Source organism: Apteryx mantelli, chromosome 1 (genome assembly GCF_036417845.1).
Source record: "Apteryx mantelli isolate bAptMan1 chromosome 1, bAptMan1.hap1, whole genome shotgun sequence".
Taxonomy (NCBI): Eukaryota; Metazoa; Chordata; class Aves; order Apterygiformes; family Apterygidae; genus Apteryx; species Apteryx mantelli.
The window spans coordinates 17,054,364-17,073,732 of NC_089978.1; the positions used below are offsets into that span (position 1 = coordinate 17,054,364).

The 19,369-nt window shown below is 35.6% G+C and overlaps 1 protein-coding gene across 1 annotated transcript in view; it reads left to right on the top strand.

Moving 5' to 3' along the window:
- Positions 1 to 643: 643 nt before the first annotated feature.
- DYNC2H1 (dynein cytoplasmic 2 heavy chain 1) overlaps positions 644 to 19,369 on the top strand; it is a 200,611-nt gene continuing 181,885 nt past the window's right edge. The window contains exons 1-20 of the mRNA XM_013956014.2: positions 644 to 968; positions 2,905 to 3,075; positions 4,054 to 4,189; positions 4,522 to 4,640; positions 5,233 to 5,377; positions 6,153 to 6,385; positions 6,642 to 6,776; positions 6,871 to 6,984; positions 7,176 to 7,287; positions 7,460 to 7,584; positions 8,963 to 9,138; positions 10,512 to 10,707; positions 11,955 to 12,050; positions 12,721 to 12,873; positions 12,974 to 13,072; positions 15,282 to 15,421; positions 15,506 to 15,734; positions 16,193 to 16,320; positions 17,334 to 17,449; positions 18,579 to 18,706. Of these exons, the coding sequence (XP_013811468.2) occupies positions 780 to 968; positions 2,905 to 3,075; positions 4,054 to 4,189; positions 4,522 to 4,640; positions 5,233 to 5,377; positions 6,153 to 6,385; positions 6,642 to 6,776; positions 6,871 to 6,984; positions 7,176 to 7,287; positions 7,460 to 7,584; positions 8,963 to 9,138; positions 10,512 to 10,707; positions 11,955 to 12,050; positions 12,721 to 12,873; positions 12,974 to 13,072; positions 15,282 to 15,421; positions 15,506 to 15,734; positions 16,193 to 16,320; positions 17,334 to 17,449; positions 18,579 to 18,706 (2,940 nt within the window). The 5' untranslated portion in view covers positions 644 to 779. The remainder of the gene's footprint in view (positions 969 to 2,904; positions 3,076 to 4,053; positions 4,190 to 4,521; positions 4,641 to 5,232; positions 5,378 to 6,152; positions 6,386 to 6,641; positions 6,777 to 6,870; positions 6,985 to 7,175; positions 7,288 to 7,459; positions 7,585 to 8,962; positions 9,139 to 10,511; positions 10,708 to 11,954; positions 12,051 to 12,720; positions 12,874 to 12,973; positions 13,073 to 15,281; positions 15,422 to 15,505; positions 15,735 to 16,192; positions 16,321 to 17,333; positions 17,450 to 18,578; positions 18,707 to 19,369) is intronic.

Genomic DNA, 19,369 nt, shown 5'->3' on the forward strand with positions numbered 1-19,369 from the left:
CCTAGCCTGCCGTTATGACTGGAGATGGCCAAAACAGTGAAGAATTTGTGTTCAAAACTGGAGTTTAGCTGAAAATATTTTTTCAAAAGTAATCAACACTGGAAAAAGCAGAACCGAAAACCTGAGAAGGCTTCGATTCTTGAAAAAATGCTGCAACGACAGAGATGCTTTGATGAAAGAAAGATTTTTTTCCCCTTTCCTACATTTTTGGCTAGTAGATTTGCCTCTGAGGGGGCACGCGTCCAGCTGTCGCGGCCCGCTGAGGCCGCGCGGGGTACGAGACGGGCATCCTGCCGCGGCCCGTGGCTTGGCGGCTCGGGGTCGAGCCCGATGTCGGGCGCGCGGCCGCGGGGCGCCGCTGTGGTGCCGTTGCGGTGTCCGCGCAGGGCGGAGGTGGCGGCAGCGCCCGGCGGCGGCGCGCAGGGAGGTGCGGGGGGGCCCCGCCCCCTGCGCGGGACGGCTGCCGATTACCGAGCACGTCGATCGCTGCCGTTCTCCCCTCCGGCAGCCGCGCGGCGCGTGCCCGCCGGCACCTGGCCAGAGCCCGCGAGCGTGCCGCGGCCGCCATTTTCTGTCGCCATAGTGACGGGACCTGGCAACGCGGGGACGCCGGGCGGCCTGGGGCCGCGGCCCGTCCCCCGCCGGAGCCCCCTTTCCTCCCGCCCCCCCTCCCGCGGCCCTTCCGCCGCGCCGTCTCCCTTCGCTCCGCCGTGCGTTCCCGTGGTGGTCTGGGTCCGTCCCTGCCTTGATCCCGCCTCGCGGGGCCGGGTCCTGCCGGCATGGCCGGGGAGGGAGACAAGAGGAAGCGTTTTATTTCAGCCACGGCTGCTAACTACTTCGGACTGGATTCAGCTGCCCTGACGACGGGGCTCCGTGCCAGTCCTGAGCTGGCCAACTTCCTCGACGACGGCAACGAGTTCCTCCTCGTTGTGCAGCACTCGGGGACCCAGCTCACCGCCTCGAACAAGGTATAGCAGTGTCCAAGCCCCCCGGGGTCCCGTGTGTGTCCGTGGCGTCCCCGTGTGCGAGTGGGAATGTGGAGCCCCCGTGGGGTCCGACCCCGCATGAGCGGCTGTGAAGACTCTGCTGTCTAATGTGAGAGGTATCATCCTATTCCAAAAATCTGTGCTGGTCTCAGTTTGCTGTATGAAATAGTCCCAAGAGCCTGTGAAGCTACATGGTCAGTTGTGTGATATATTTCTTAGTGAATTGTGTCCGCTCTGACACACAGTTTAGTGTGCTATATATTGTCCTTGTGTGAATGTAATGCAGCCTGGAGAATGACTTGTTACCTTGCTACTAATGTCTGGTGTATGGCTGTTGTCCCAGGGCAAGTGCGCATGCAGGTGACAGGATGTGGCACGTGATACATACCATTGCCGATGTCCATGCAGGTAATGGGGTCTGATATATGGCACATTATCTGGTAACCAGCATGTCCCATGGAGGGTGTCTGTCCAAATCATGCGTTTTGCAGGGTGATGTGGCCTGCTGTAGGCAAACTGTGAGGATCACTGTGTGGAGTGTTGTCCTGCTCTGTTTGTGTTTGGTGAGTGACTCATCCAAGTGATACCATAAAGTATGATGTGTAGTGAATGTAACTGTGTAATCAGAACACGGTGTGGTGTCAGTCATACTGTGCCTATGAACGCACAAGCAAATCATAGGGCTTGATGTGCATCCTGTCATTCTGTTGTGAGGCCAGGGGCATGGTGGCTGTTATGTCAGTGTCAGTTTATGTGTCTACAAAGAGCTGATGTAATGAGCTGTTAAAATGTGAGCTGCTGTGTGGACCAGTAACTTACATGTATCGTGATGTAAGCATCTGTGTAGACTGTGAAGTCTGCTGCATGCTATATCATGTAAGAATAAACATTTATGTGTACCAACCAACTCTTTGGATGTGGTACTGAGCTGCTGTCTAACAGTGTCAGCAACAGTGTAAGACAGAAGATCAGGTGCATATAGTGGCCATAATGTACAGCTATTCTGTCAGTGAAACCATGCCTATAGAATATGGGGAAAGTTCATGGCATTGGTCTTAACACCTGGTAAGACTAACATTGTCCAGTGAGTATCCAGCAAAACTGAAAATTGTCCTTCACTGGGCCTTTGTTTCTTTTAAGAGATGAAAACCTCTCTACGTTCAAGGAGTCTTTATAATCGCAGATTAGGGTTTCAGCTAGTGTATCTTTCTGTTACTGTTTTATTAAATGTTTTATGCTTTTCTTCTGTTTTATGAATCCTCCTCTACCACTAACAGTTTCAATACTTGATTTTGTGGCAGCTTTTGTAGCTTTACTCATAAATTGAACTGTGAAGGTGATATGAATCACATGTTTCAACTGATTTTACTGATGAAGAAACATATCTTTCTCTCTGCTTAAGAAATCTATGAATAGCAATAGAACTATGTATCTGCAGAGTCAGGAGGACAACACTGAATATTTAGAAAGGCATTTCCAAAATTGTACACCATAAAAATCTAATAAAAAAGAAAAAAGCTTAAATTTTTCATGCTTAGTCTTCTCTAGGCACAAAAGAGAGCTTCCAGCTTGCCCCTAGAAAGTGGTAAATAGAGTTTTCAAATTGCAGGTAGCATAAGTAACTAAGATATTCATAGATATTTTATAATGAAAAAGTCATCAAGTATTTGATATTGTAATTTACATTTCAGGTTCCTTATCTGAGCAGATACTCAAGAATGAATATAATAAAAGTTTTACTTCTCTGTGAAAATCAAATACTGCTACAATATTATTACAACACATAGGGGATAACATGGTATTTTGTACTTATTTTCTTGTTGTAAATCATTTATGTAAACAGTATACCTAATTTAGTGTAATATGCATCAATGACAGAGTTTTCTAGAACAAAATTCTGTTTTCTCAATCTTTACAGATTGGCCCTGCTGATTCAAAGAATAACGTGTTGGTGTTTTTTAAGCTGCGACCTGATGTAATTACAGAAGATAATCTTCACAGTAATATTCTTGTGTCATCTATGTTAGATTCACCTATTAATACCCTTTATCAAGCTGTACGACAAGTTTTTGCACCGGTATTACTGAAGGTGAGCAATATTCTGATTTAAATGTTTATAGTTTTAAAGGGACATTGAAATTTCCCAGCTTATGTTAACTGTTCTGAGGTATATATTTTAAGTTTTAAAAATAAAATATCCTAAGAGATGGAATAATAAATGTTAATTCTAATTTATAAGCTAAGGAAGGCATTTTACTTTACTTGACATGTCAGTAAGATGAGATGAGGCTTCTGGTCATATGTATGCCTGACTAGAAAGATGGAATACGCTGGACTGTGGTTAATGGGAGACAGCTGCTCCTTAGCGCCTTTCCACCAGTAATTCCAGTCTTGCGTACTTTTTCCTGTTCTAAATATTCTTAGATTTTATTTCAAACGTGTAGGCCAGTATCATGCAAACCATGATTGCTATCGTATATGACAGGTAGGTGTGATGGACTCTGGACTAATTTGCACAACTTCACTTTTCATAGTTTGGATTTTTTTTTAATGTTCTAAGACTTTTCCTTCTTTTCCATTACAGAACATATTTCCTTTGTGGGCTTTTCTTTGAAAACAACAGCCATGGCACGATTTCACAATCTTAATAAACAGAATTTCAACATTTAAATAGTTTTAATCTCTTGTATGTAACAACATTAATAAAATAATTATAGAAAATCATAATATCTTTTAAGGATTGATTCTAGCAATTTCCATATTCTACTGTAGAAAGAGATTCCAAATTTATTTTACTTAACAAAGAATTACTTAGCAAAGAATTTCTGAATGCATGCTCATTGTCCTTTTATAAATCCAACAATTAATTTTTGAATTTCTGATAAAAAATATCATATGATGTGATTCTGATTTGAATGGTGTGAATAGAGTAAGGTGCTTTTCCTTGACTTTTCCTTGTCCCGTCATGTGAGTAACTGGTATTAATCTGTAATTTTTTTTTAACACTCAAAATATTTAAATAATGGTTTCATCATATGATTCACATTTTTTGAAATTTTCATTGTAGGATGAGAGATGGAGTAAAGCATTTGATCCCAAACTCCAGAAACTTCTAAGTGAACTTGAAGCTGGTTTAAGTACTGTTCTCAGAAGATCAGATCCTAATTACATGGGAACAAAATTCAGTGAAGATGATGTGCGAGGTTTGTTTTGCAGTTATATCTTTTGTAATAAATTTTAAATTAAAACATGTTGTAAAACATGTTGATTTATAGGCTCAGTTTTCTGTCTCTATGATCCCAGTGACTGCGGAATGTAAAATATAACAGGTCATGCTTAGTAGATTGGAATTGGTGATGATCAACCCCTTGTCTCTTAGTATGAACTTGATACTACATTTAGGCAGAGTGAAAAGTTGAAGAGTATTTGTATAAGCATACAATAAAAATTTCCTTTTAAAAAAGTATTCTGACTGAAAATATTTCATGACCGTTCATGTATATCTTATTTAAACATCTTCCGTTTTTATTTGCAGCTATACTTACACCAACAGATGAATTTCAGTTCTGGATAGAACATGCTGATCGTGGGAGTAAAATGTGTAGTAAAGAGAGAGCTTCTCATTTTAAAGACCTATTTGGGGGCATTGAAAAAGTATGTTTTTCTTTTATATAATCAGTGATGTATTTGTAGACTTAATAAAAACAACCAAACTCTTTGTGTGAAATGTACATGAATATATGTATACTCTCTTCAAATACATAACTACAAGAATACATAACTAGTTTATTTTTCTTAGGCAAAATTTTACTTTAAATGACATTAAGTAATTGCTAGTGACAATGGTGCAGGGAGGTGGCCAAATTTATTTGGGAGCAGATTTGGCCATTAAATCCTAAGAGCTGTTTCAGAAACAGTACAGCTTGTGAACTAAAAATTGACTCATGAAATTATAAAAAGGAAAATTGAAAATGCAGGTGATAGTAATGGACTCTGTCCTGCAAAATTTTAGGCACCTGTAAAGCACGTACTCAAATAGCACCACAGAAATCAATGCATTCTTCACATGAATAAAGTTATGCAAATGCTTAACATTTTTTGACAGGATGCTGTCATATTCCATTAAACAATAAAGAAATAACACTTCTTTCAGCAGGAAACTATATCAATTACCAGCTTCAGAAAAGTATAAATGGTTCTAATATACTAGTAGCAAAGCAAACTTATTAAAAATATATTTTTATAGGATTATTACAACTTGGATAGTCTCTCATTGTTTGAAGTTGTGGATTTAGTGGAGACTACCAGAGATACTGTTGATGGTGTGTGGAGACAAACAGAACATGATCCTTATCCACAGCTACGCATGCATAATCTCTTGGATGTAATAGGTAAATCTTTATGCACTATGTATTAAATGATTATTTAAAAAAGAGGACAGTGAATCCTGGGAGCAGGGACCTCCTCCCACCTGAACGCACCATTCGAAACCTACAGGGTTATGGTGCTTGCTTGTTGTAATTATGATGCAGGAATATTATTTGCGTTGTAGTAACCAGTAATTCAGGCAATTTTGGTGGACACCTTCACACACTCTTGGAATGGTGGTAGATAATAGAGTTGTATTGCTTTCAGTCTGTGCACCAGATTTGTCTGCTTCTGTTTGACTTCTTGTCTTTTTCTCAGAGGATACAAGGAATAGTTATTTGCATAAAAACGCTGACTGAAAGTTGGTTCAGCTTGTATGGAGGTAAGAGTAGGAGATGAAGAGAGGTTGCTTCTCTTGCTTTCATGACAGCAGTCCCACATTCTGGGATCCATGTAAGACAGTGAGTTTGTTTGCCTGGGGGGATCACCGTCTGTATCCTGATGGCTAGCGGTAACCAGGTACTAGTAGGGAGATATGCTTGTATGTGGATTCCAGAATCCTACCCTATCAACTTCTGATGTTGGACCAGTTTAACTTGGAGATGTTGAAGAATCTGAAAGAGTCTTTATTGAATCTGAAAATGACTGATCAGTTATAGATACATTTGTGTAATTTGATTTTTTAGGAAATTACACTAGTTGATGGATGTGAATTGGATTGGAACTTGGTATAGAGTTTAAAGGAATTATTTTGAACAAACTTAGCATGTTGCTTTTGTTTACTTTTTGGAATTCTAGGTGGCTGTTTAGGTAGATTTGTTCAGAGAAAATTGGCAGCTTTGAATCTGTGGGAAGATGCTTTTCACATTGTTAAAGAAAATCTAAAGGCTGGCATCTTGATTTGCGAACAGTGGGTATCAGCTTGTGTGTACTTAACTGGACAACTGTGGCAACGTTACACTCTACATCCATGGAAAAAAGAGAAATATTTCCCTGAATCATTAGCCAAACTTGGCAAACGTCTTGATGAGGTAAAGATTGGATTTATTCACATTTATTTTGTTAGAAACAGAATTAAATAACATTGTTTTGAGTTACAAAAGAAAGAAAACACCTAAAATATTTTAGATTAAGATAACATTACACACTGCATATGTTTACGCAAGCCTTTCACAAGTTTCTTGTGTAAAGGAAAAGGATGGTATGTGCTGCTTGGATTTTTTGCTTTTAAATATAAGTTTTATGTACAAATGTGTTGGATACATCAAATATTTTCTTCTGTTGTAGGTGCTAACTATTAGAACACTGCATGAAAAACTTACAATTTTTTTGCCAGCTGGAGAACAAAATGCTTTGCATCTTGCCCGGGTGTTTGAGCCTTTTGCTGGCTTAAATCCTGTACACTATAATCCTTACACAGAGGTATAATGCTTATTTTTATATTTATATTCTTTCTGTCACTCTTTATGATGTATATGAACTGTCTTAAACTAACATATCTGCTTATTATCTCTAGCCATTATGGAAAGCTGCAGTCTCTCAGTATGAAAGAATTATTGCACCAGCAGAACAAAAAATAGCAAGCAAATTGAAGAAATTTATTTCAGAAATTCAAGATAGTCCTCAACAGGTATGGACACTTTTATAGTCTGAAAACTTTCCTTTAGATCAAATTACTTGATTCTTAAGTAGTCTGCTTACAGCCAAGGAGTAAATTACCTATGACCAAAGACAGTACTTATGGACAACACTAATGAACGGTATCGGAATATGGTTTTTTTCAGGAGAAAGAGATAATTTTTTTAAAATTTCATATTCCAGCTTCTTCAAACATTTCAGAAATATAAGGAACTGATAAAGCGTCCAAACATTAGCAAAGAATTGCTTTTTGAAAGGGAAACATTGCTAGCAAGACTTCAAGACTCTGTCAAAGGTAAAAATGTATTTATAAGTCTTCCAGTGTATAAGATTTTTGCAAATACTAGAGCTCTTTATTTACTTTTATAGTAATATCAATATCCCTAATACATTTTATAGCTATAATAATTAGTTTAAGCTTGTTCTGTTAGGTTTTTAGTCTAACATGAATCGTTTGCTTGTGTTAGCCTATCAGATGGACTTTGAAACACGATGCCATGGTCTTCCTGGTGATATTTCTGGACCACTTTCAGGCAAAAACCTTTCTGAAGTTGTCAATAATATTGTGTGGGTACAACAGCTGGAGCTGAAGGTAACAGATTCCATTACAATTTAGACACAATATTATCATATGAATAAAAATGATATATGAGAATGTGGGGAGAATAATATTTATAAAAATTGTAGCTTTCTCACGAGTTATATATTGAGGATTCCTTATCAGTGGGACTGCTTACAAAGTAATTTTATTAACTGACACAGAAGATTGTCTTTTCATTATACACTGAACAGTCTGCTGTTATGACTTAATATTTTTTGGCAGAAAAAATGGACCAAAATTCTGTGAAGAGGTGGAGCTTTTTCTTAAATTGTATCCTCCTGTCTGCTTTTTAAAATTCTATATAAGATTCACAGTTAGCCAGGTTATGACATTGTAATTCTCACTTGTTATTATTAACCTGCAAAGTGTCTCCTTGATAGCAGAGGGATTTCTTGAGAGCGCTTGTTTGAATCAGTAACTGCCAGCGAGTTTGCAATGCTAATTTAAAGATTGAACTTTATTTCTCTGTGGTAAAAGTAAATGGAAAACGATTTTATGTCCGCTCACAACAGAATGGTTTTAAGATATATTTGACTCTGTTTTAACTTCTGCTATTTTGTTAGTTTGTATTTGCACTTTAGTTGGAAACTTTTTGAAACTTTTTGTTGAAAAGTATCAATTAGTTAAAAGCAAAATACTTTCTGTCAGCATAAGTGCCATGCAGTAGATATAAACTTGAGTGAGAAGTTATCCATCTCAGAATAACTATTAGTCAAGATTTTATGGTATTCACCTGTGATTTGCAGAAAACTCAAGAGCCCATTTCAGCTGAAAGTGACAAAGGGTAGGGGTCTTGAAGGTATTTTTTTTTTTATAGGTGTCCCCACAGAGGGAAGAACAGCAGCTTGAGCTTCACAATTATTTCTTTTGCTTGGTCTGCTAAAGACCTTGAGAACAATTCAGCTGACAAATCACTGTGTATCTACTTTCGGCTGAGCTGAATTTCTGAATTGCTCTCCAGTCTCCACTGATTGTATTGACTAGGGTCTTGAATAATTTGTCCACACGTAGATCTCAAATCCCATTTGAATGCCCTTAAGTATCCAAGACATTGTCATGGATCTTGTAGATACAACATAGGACACATGGGACATCTCCCTTATGGAGAAGCACCTAAAGACCAGGTGGCATACCCTAGGGAATTTAAATAGTGGTAGATAGGTGTGGTGGCCAACTGAATCAAACCAAATCTCAGTTTACAGAAATGGGAATTTGAACATATATGGCACAATTCAGGATTAATTTTGTTTTTTTAGTCTGGTTTTTGAACCCCACTTGGATATTTTATAAACATTAATATTTATTGTGGTGATTTTTTTAAATAGAAAATTGGGAAGTTAAGCTTCCTTTCTCTGTGATTGTGTTTAAGGTGGATGATGCTATCCAGCTTGCGGAGGCTCTGCTGTATGACTTGTCTGGATTTCAAACTTTTCGTCGAAGTGCAGATTCTCTTTTGGAACAGTTTAAAGTATATGAACAAGAACAATTTGATGATTGGTCTAGGAATATCCAGTCAGAGTTATCAAATCCCAAGTCAGGACTTTGGTAAATACATTTTTGTTTAAATAATGATTATGCTGAAGTCTGTAGTACAGTGTAATTTAATAGGACTTGATGAAGGAAATATAAAACTACAGAACTGAGAATGACAGGAGAAATAAAATGGAAGAGTTCATTATCATTTCACAGTTGTGGATCCTGACAGCCTTGGTTGTTAGGGGAAAATATACAGGACAGTGTTAAGTTTCTATTAAAACATGGAATGAAATACATGTCTCATTTGATCTGGTTATTTTTACTATTTGTTACTCATATTGTGATAGTGTCAGGAAACCAGATGATCTTGGAGTACAACTGTGATACACAGATGATGTGTAGAGTAACAAATAATTGCTATCCACAAGAAATTCCATTATAAATAGAGCAGACAAAAGAAGGGTAAGAAAATCGATTAAAACCTCATGAGTTAAATTCTCCAAGATAATGAGATTACTTTATGGTAGATTAAAATATGTATTTTTTAATTTTACTTTACGTTTTTGATTAGATTGACCACATAGCTTCTCTCTACCTCTCTGAGAGTTACAATTTTTTTTTAAAAAAGATAAGTTATCCATGCTTTCAGAGGATACAGGCATTGATACTTTATGAAAAACACAAATATGACAAATAAGCAAATTCAACACTGCAACATCTAGCAACTGTCTAATTTGTTAGTGCCACAGAATTTTGTTTTTGTGATATTTCAACAGATTTTTTTAGCTTGCTGGGAAGAGATTGATTAAAAGTAAAAGAAAGGAGGAAGCACTGCAAAGATGCAATGGATATAGAAGCTAGAAAAAGATGAGAAAAAAGAGAAAGAAAGTAGTAAAGATGAAGTGAAGTGTTTATGAAAGAAGCCTGGAAGGGGGATGGTAGAAGGATTACTACAGTGAAAAAGAATTCAGAGTAAAATCTAAAGATAGTCTCATGTTCTTATTAGCATCTGACTCTATGTACCAAAAGGTTCCACTGACCAAAGTCGTGGTTCTTGTATTGGTTCTCTCAGGAAATTTCTTTCCTTTGCACTGCTGAATGCTGGGGCCTATAAAGCTCCAGCTTGAGAAAATATGATAGATCCAGGGGTTCTGAGAAATACTGTCTAGCTGTTAATTAAATGTTAACTATTAATAACATGTCTGTAAAACTTTCTGAGCAAAACCAATAAGCATTGTTCCTTTCTACTTGTATTCACTGGTTGTGAATTAAGATAATGGTTACTAGAATAACATCTGAATAATTTAGGATGTTAATAAACATAGAAAAATGTAATGCATCAAGCTTTTTAGAATTGCTTATTGTATTATTATAAAATGCACCTAGGAAAGGACCATTATCAAGTTATATTTAATAATATGTCTAAACTAATTTTGGTTTAGCATACAAGCTAATAATCCTGTTATGGAGCTGGATCACATATCTGGAACATTAAACATACTTTATTCAGATCACTTGGTGACTCTCCTAAGAGAAGTACGTCAGCTATCGGCACTTGGTTTTTCTATTCCGTCTAAAATACAACATTTTGCAAACACTGCACAGAAGTTCTGTAAGCAAGCAGTCATCCTCAAACAGGTATAACATTAAAAGACATAATAACTTCCTGTTTTGATTTCTGTGTTTTATTAATAGAGCATTTTAGATTATTATCTTCCCTTTTTCACTGTGTGGTTGATAAACTTTTGATGCGTTTGTATGAAAGTGACTGTTTCTTGAATAAATTAACTGAATCCTTAAAAGGGAACAGAAATAAAGGAATAATATACATTTTCAACATTTAATTAAAAGAGTGTTTTCTTTTGAAATGGGATGAATGATAGCAATAAAGTTAATGTATGAACATATAAAAAGAAAACAAATAATTCATTAATTTCCTGTGTTATTTTTAGTTTCAGTTTTTGTTTATTGTAACTGAGGAAAATGTGATAAAGTGGGCAGGATTGTCCCCACCATTGCTAGCCCTCAGCTGAAAAGATACAAAGTGTTTTATTGCAAATGTATGTTTGTTTTATTTAAGGTTTACTTTTCAGTTGTACTCTCAATGCTACGTAATTTTTTAGTAGGACTCTGCCCTTACCTGTATTTCAGTTGAAAGGCCATATCAAGTCCTCTCTATTACTGCATGATGCAAGAAAAAGTATACATATATATTAGTAAAAAATGCATACGTAGATACATAGATTCAATTCAGTAGCACGGCACCACATGAGATGTCATTGGTATCTGAGATACCAGCACAGCAACAGCCGATGTGACACAAGACCTACAAGATACCTATGCCATCTTGTTCATTGTTGGGGGCACAAGTGAGCATCTCAGATGACATCTGAGATAAATCAGATGACACTCAGATGTCTATGTGTGGATGGATGAACCAAGTTGTAGGGTATCCCTCCTGCTCCAGCTGCCGGTGTAGAAGGAAAAGGATCTTTTTTATGTCTTGTAACGTATCCAGACATATCATGTCTTGGTTACCTGAAAGCATCTGAAATATCACTGGATGCCTATGTTTGCATAAAACAACTGAATGTTCCACTAGTAATAAATCTGGCACTGAACCTATTTCACTCAAGGCGAAGTGTAATCACCTCAGATGTGTGTAAAGAGCAGTCTTTTTGCTATTAGAATTAGTCACTAGAGGAAGACATGATCACATGAGCATGGTATATGTACTTTATACTTATAAAAATTATAGTGTTGTAATTCTCATTTCTTAATGATATTGGATAGACAACACTTTCAGGAATATCTTGTGAGTTGAATTTACTGACATGTAAATATTTTTATCTCTTCTCTTAAATTTCATCTTTTCATTTTTATAGGTGGCACATTTTTATAATTCTATTGATCAACAAATGATTGAGAGTCAGAAGCCAATGATGTTACAGTCTGCTCTAGCATTTGAACAGATAATTAAGGTGAAAGAATCCCTCTGACTATGTTTTTTTAAAATTCAGTGATATCTGTGTATATTCTATGCTGCTTTTTCTGTGTTTATTACTGAAACTTTTTGCTTCAGTCTTCCAATACAAGCAAATCCATCTGTTTCATTAGCATTTATTTTGAAATTGGTGGACCCAGAACCTTGACTGAAAAAAAAAAAAAAGTAACTCCCTGAAGCTGTATGTTTTGTGTATGAGTCAGTGAAGTTTTACAGAGTAATTTTAAAAGTTTATTACATGAAAAACATGTGGGGTCAGATAAGCAATTATTAGTGTGCCAGTTTGTTGTTTGGTCTGTGCAGAGGAGAGCGGAAGAGTGGAGTTTAAGATGCCCCCTCAACTTAAGGTGTCTCCTTGTGTTTGTGGGGCAGCGGTCACAGCTTACATGGATTTATTTCCAACTCTGGTTAATGGTCTGATATTAATCCTTCCCCAGTGCGTATCTATAAAGATATGTCCTGGTGTCTGTGATATGCCAGCTTACTACTTCTCTAGCGCAGTGGTGAGAAGGAGGTAGATTGACTTCCATTTTTTACTGGATGGTAGAAAGATCTTTCTCATATTGCCACATACAGCCACATATTCTAGCTGGTAATCTAGTCCTGTATTTGTCATTAAACCTTACAAAGCTTGTCTGTTTTTCAAGCATTCAAAATCTGGTCCCGGAGGAAAAGCTCAAATAACATGGGATAATCCTAGGGAACTGGAAGCTTATATTCAAAAGCTCCAAGCTGCTGCTGAACGACTTTCCACTGAAAATAGAAAACTAAGAAAGTGGCACACGAACTTCATTGAAAAGGTATATTTTCCAGGTGAAGTTGAAATAGTGTTTTGTATAGCTTACTTTACCTTTACTTTCATTTATGTGGTGATGAATATATTATCCTTTAACCTTTTAGGTTATATCTCTCATGAATATTGATCTACTGCGGCAGCAGCAACGTTGGAAAGAAGGAGTCCAGGAGCTCAGAACTGGTTTTGCCAGCCTCGAGTCACAGGCAGGGCTTAATTATCATACTGAAAACTGAAAATTTGACTTTTCAGTAGTAGTCAAGATTTAAGACTCAAACATACTATGACTGAATGAATTTTGATTAGTGAGTTACTTTATATCTGCTAGGTCACAGAAACTGACTGTGTGCGTTTTTTAGTTCATGCCAGTTGTGAGGTAAAATCTCAGTTGAGGAGGATAAGGATTGTATTTTTTTATGTCACATGAGTAATGGGTGAACAAAAACACTTGGTCAGTTAGCAGGACTTAGATGACAAAATGGCAGATCCTTAAATCTTGTAGACTGGTTATTTGAGCCTTTAACATGCAGTGGATACAGAAATGAAAGATTCCCAGGCAGAATGGAATAAAACATAAAACTTTTATAAAATTAGAAATACATTTCTATTGGAAGTAATGAAAAAAGTCACATTTTTCTTTGTTCTTTTTATTTAGATTTGATTTTGTTTTTTTAAAAGATTTAAAAGATTTTTTAATAATGTTCAAATTATTGTTATGGAATTTTGATTATGGAATAGCCTATTATCAGAGTAAGCATGATTGATATTGCTATCACCAAAGGTATTTTAAGAGGACATTTAAATCAATTCAATTTTTCCTGTTCCCTTCACCAATTATGGGGCTATATTTATAGAGGGTTGTGATATCTTTGGCCTTTCTAATGCAAACCTGGGATTATTATAATTGATATTTGCCAGTCAAATAATTTTCTTTATTTTTCTTGTAAAATTTGCCATCTACTGAAGTTAATATAAAGTAACCACATTTTTAGCCCTATGCATATTCTGCTGCAACTTTTGATTTCTATTTTTTTTGAAATTTAATTTGCAAAGCCTTGCAATTATTATCTTCAAGTCATTATATTTTTGAAAAATTAATACTCTAATTGTATTTGCTTTAAGATCTGTTTGAAAAGTATTTTTGTATTACAGAATATTTTATGTGGAAAATGAACTAAACTGTATTTGGGTTTTTTTTAGATACTGCAAGACAAGACCTAGACCGGAAGTGCCAGTCTAGGTCTTGCAAAATGCCAAGACGTTTTAGTCTTCTACTGTTGTCATCAAGATCTTAAACTCTGCAGTAGCTGACAAAGTTTACAGGGCTCTTTCCACAGTATATGTGGTAACATAGGGAAAATAAGTGTCTGAATTTATTCACACAAGAATTTTGAACAGGTTTGTGTTAACTCTTCAGAGGCATCGTTTGGAAGAAAGGAGCTAGAAATAATTAACGGTAGTACAGTGGTCCATTTGGGGAAATTTCCATTTCTGTGCGTTTCTTGCTAGCACAGTCCATGTTGGCATAGCAGTGTCAGTTTGTAACAATTTTACATTTTTCTTTAAAACCATATTTATAAATACCTTAGTATTTACCTTATATACCTTAGTTGAGACAATTTCAAGTTTTCTTAATCTCTGGATTCTTTTTGTTGGGAGAGTTCCCCTGGGAAGTCTTGAATTGTAGGGTAAAGCTTAACCGTGTAGCTTCCTGCAGCAACCTTGGACTGCCTCTAAAGCTCTGAATAAAAATCCCTATCCGGTTAAATAAGAAGAGAATCTCTTAAGCTGGAAGAGGTTTTTAATTTTCTTTTTGATTCATACTGCCCTTTTGAAAATCCTTTGGTGGTTTACAAGTGGCCTATTACAGACTTCAGTATATGATGCTGCTGTACACATTCTCATGGTGCAATGTAACTTATTTCAATGAAATTCAAAACTCTTTAAGATACAATATAATAACTAGCTATTAACTAATGCTGATCTGTGGAAACAAATGAGAATTTTCTGAAATATCATTTAAAAGATAGCTTACATATCATAAGAAGATAAAAAGTGTAATATGGGTTCAAACCTCACATCCAGCTAGCCTTGTATCTTATTTCTAACAGAGGCCCATACATAATATTTTTAAATGACGTTAAAGGATCTCATAATAGACCAATGGGAGATGAACTTCAGTGGAGTTCTTATTCTAACCTGCAATAGAGTGTGGTTGTGATTTGGATTTTTTTTTAATTCCTGTGTTCTTTTGGAATAATATAATAACTGTAGGTCTTCTTTATATTCAAACACGTGCAATTTTTCTTTGAATCTTACTAGAATCCAGGGCTTTAGGCATTGTACTGCACTCAGTTTGACATAATAATTATGATTTGAGGGGAAAAAATTAAAATAAGCATTATTAATTTTTAGGGTTTCAACTCACGTGAGATGAAAGCTTGGAGACAACACTGGAATCATCAACTTTACAAAGCTCTGGAGCATCAGTATCAAAGGGGCTTGGAAGCACTCAATGAGAATTTACCAGAAATAAATATTGATCTAACATTCAGGTAAGATTTTTTTCCTCCTGAGAAAGTATTCTGGCTCAAATTACATTCAAATATTAGCTTTGCATGATTTATTGCACTTTTTAGGCAAGGCCGGTTGCAATTCAGACCTCCTTTTGAAGAAGTGCGAGCTAGATATTACAGAGAAATGAGGAGATTCATCTCCATTCCAAATCAGTTTAGGGGAGTAAGTGAGACGGAAGAAGAGTCTATCTTCACTGTTATGACCGAAAGAAATGCAAATGGATTTCTGACTGCTTTCAGTAAGGCAGAAGATTTGTTCAGAAGGTTGGCAGAAGTTTCTGATCAATTTAAGGTATTTTCAATATTTGACTGACTCATACTTTTTCTTTCACAAGTATATTCTTTTAGTTTTGAAACACTCTCAAAGTAATTGAGCAATGACATTTGAGCGTTATGGTCCTGTTCTTCAAGGCACGTAAGCTTAATAAGTCCATCCATATTAAGACAAACACTTAAGCACGTGCCTAGGTTGAAGCATATGTACAATTTCCACTGAAATCTCAGTATTATAGAAGTCTTTTCACCCTTGTTCAAAATCTGTTTTGATCATCCTTAAAAGTGAGGGTATGTCAGACCATTCTGTACCTCCTGATTTTTGCACTAAGAGAATCTGTATGTAATTGAATTAACAGGTTAAAGTGAATGTAGCTTGAGAACATTATTAAAAAATCTTTTAATATTATTGAGAAGCAGTGCTTTTTAATCTGCCAAATATTTCTTTTCCATAAAATCAAAAATGATGTTGAAAAGGAATGGATTGTAATTGGCCAAGTAGATATGGAAACTTTGGTGAAGAACCATCTTTCTAGCAAACAGGACTGGGAAAAAAACTTCAAAGCATTAAAAGCGAGAGGGAAAGAAGCAGAACATCTTCCAAGGTATAGTGTTAACTCTATTCATATGTTTGAATAATGAATTCCATTAGATACTTTAAAGAAAACAGTAAACTCAAAATATTTTTTTCATATGAGATGTAAGTAGAATTTCAAAAGTGATTTTTATGTCACTGAAATTTTCTAATGTTTAGATTTTTGGCTTTTGGTTTTATTTGTAGACTTTATTTATTTCTCTCCACTCAGGCCTCCCTGAAAACTTTTAGTCTTCAGTTTTAAAGGCTCCGTGTGGAGCTACCTAAAAAATAAGGGCTGATTCTGAAATATCACAAGACATCATATACATTAACAGTTCTTTTAGCTAAGTCCCATATGTGTTGAGTAGATGTGCCATTAGGGACAGACTTAGCAAACTCATACACATTAAATAATTCATATGTTTAAACATGTAATTAGCTCTTATAACTCTTATAGTTCTTATAATTCAATTTTGTATTTTAAGATCTGCTGCTGTAGGTCTTTACATTTATGAAGATTCACATGGAATTCAATGTATTGCACAATTAGAGTTATCAAGTGAAACTGGTGGGAGTCATGTTCAGAATAAATAAAAAGAAGTGATATTTCATGAAGGGGAAAAGAACCTGTGGAACTTGTTGGCTAAATTATATTGTTAATAGCAAACGTTCAAGGACAGACTGAGTGGTATATGTTATATATAAAAATAAGCAGTTTTCTAAGTGTTTGGAGGATCAGAGTCTGAGACCTTAGTCCCTATAAAATTGCATATATATGCATAATGCTTGTAAATCTTTCAATATTTGAATAACACAATTATTTGCCCAATGAACTAAAACTTTTATTTGTAGATTTATAGAGGGAAGATTTTTCTTATTAGGCTACAAAATCATGATGATTTTATTAGAAGTAATTCAGAAACTATGGACATGCATAGATTTTAGAGATGTTGAGACATATATTTCACATATATCTATGAATGAATATATATATATATAATGCTTTATATTTCTCTTGTTTTTTAATATTTTGGCTTGAAGCACCATCAAGATAGATTGTTTAATAGTTAATTGCAACCCTGTGAAAACTGTAATTGATGATTTTATCCAGAAGTTGTATGATGTTCTTGTCATTTCTTTGAGAAAATCTATACAAGGTAAATAACTTTCATGAACAGCATTTTTTTAATTTTTGTTGTATTTGTGGGCATTTGTGTCCATGTATTTGTTAAATACTCTTTTTATTTAAGAAATATTTTATCCTTGGAAATAGTGAATTACAAAAATCATTGTGGAAAGAAAGTAATCTGATACTAGTTTTTCACTAAGGGCCTAACCTAAGACCTTTTGATGTCCATATGCATCACTTATTTTGGCCATATGTATTTCAGAAGTAACAGAATACATATGAACATTCTTTTGCTTGTTTCTTTTGTCTGGAAGGAAATTTCTTAAATATTTGAGGGTAATTGAATGAGATAACGAAATGTTGCAATTCAAAGATATTAGTTTTTTCGTATTACAAATTGCAATACTTACTTCACTGGGAGTCTTAAATAATCCAGTCTTAGTCCATTGATTTACTTGTGACTTAGATTTTCCTAAGGCAGAGAATTAAAGAGTGCAAAATATTTCTCCATTCCTGGATGGTCTGTATATATCTGGGATGGATAGGAAGTGGAATAAGGTGTAGGTAAGGCCAAAACTTTGTGCTTTGACTGTTACAGTCAGCCCAGCAAACTCAGTACAGGAGTTATGCAGAAAGTGGATTATTTCCAAAGCCTGGAAAATGAATTATTTTTTTGAATTGTACAGTTCTTTGCTCAGTACTGTATGAAAAAGGGAGATCTACCTTGTTAGGAGAATGCAATATTATAGATTAATCAAGCTTTTGCTTACTCAAGTACTCAAACTGAGGTGGCTTTTTATATTTAGGGTTTTTTTTTAAGTTTTAATATCTGTTTTTCTCTACTTACCCAAAGCTGACTTATAAAGATTTTGAAAGTGTATAAATAAATGCCTTAGGACTTTATGTTTGACTCTTAGAAGTGACATTAGTACTTAGGGCCTAAATCATACACTGAAAGCAGTGGATTACATTTAAAAATCTATGTGTAAACTCACACATACAATCTATGTTGAAGCAGCATATAAAATTGGCATCTCCATTTTTCTGAGCAAATATCATGTGTATAATATCATGTTTCTTGACAGCATTGTATCACAGTACATTTATCTTACTTTGAAATGTATTACTATAAAAATTTTCTCCATTTCTTTACAAAGCACACCTGCATGATATTTCTTCATTTCTTACTGATGCCATGGAAACATTAATAGTTAGGCCCCAGACTATAGAGGAAATATCAGAAGACAATTTAAAATATACACACCTACTTGAAGGAAAAGAAGAGGTAAGATACTATTTTATCATATCCAGAGTAGCAGCTTTCAAAAATGTTATTGCTTTCTAGTATGGAAGATTGTATTTAGTATCATTAGCTTAGAACATACAATAGCTATCAGGCTACTGGTCCATGTAGCACAATATTTCTTCTCCAAGTGACTGCCTAGGAAAGAATATAAAATCAGAGTAGCATATTTGATAACTTTCCCATAGTACTCTTCTAGCTTACGTCCATTTTCATCTCAGGACTGTATTGAGCTGTATGTGGTTTCTGTATTTATAGTAACCCTCAGTGGGTTTCTCTTCCACAAACTTACCTATTCTCCTCTTGAAAGCAAATATGCTTTTGAGATCCAAAATATCCTTTGGTAAAATATAGGTCAATTATAGGTCAATAACCCATTTCATAAAGAACCCCCCCCCTTTTTTTTTGACCTACCATCTCCTAGTTTCATATCCTTTATGTTTTACGCTGGAAGAGATATGGAACAATTATTCCCTATTCTTCCTTTCAAGACACAGATGATTGTATTGTTCTCTGTTATATCCTGCATCAGTCATCTCTTTTCTAGACTGAAGAATTTTAGTTTATCTAATCTTTCCTTATACATAAGCCTACCCATAGCTTTGATCATCCTTGTTGCCCTTTGGTAAGTCTTTTCTGGTTTTC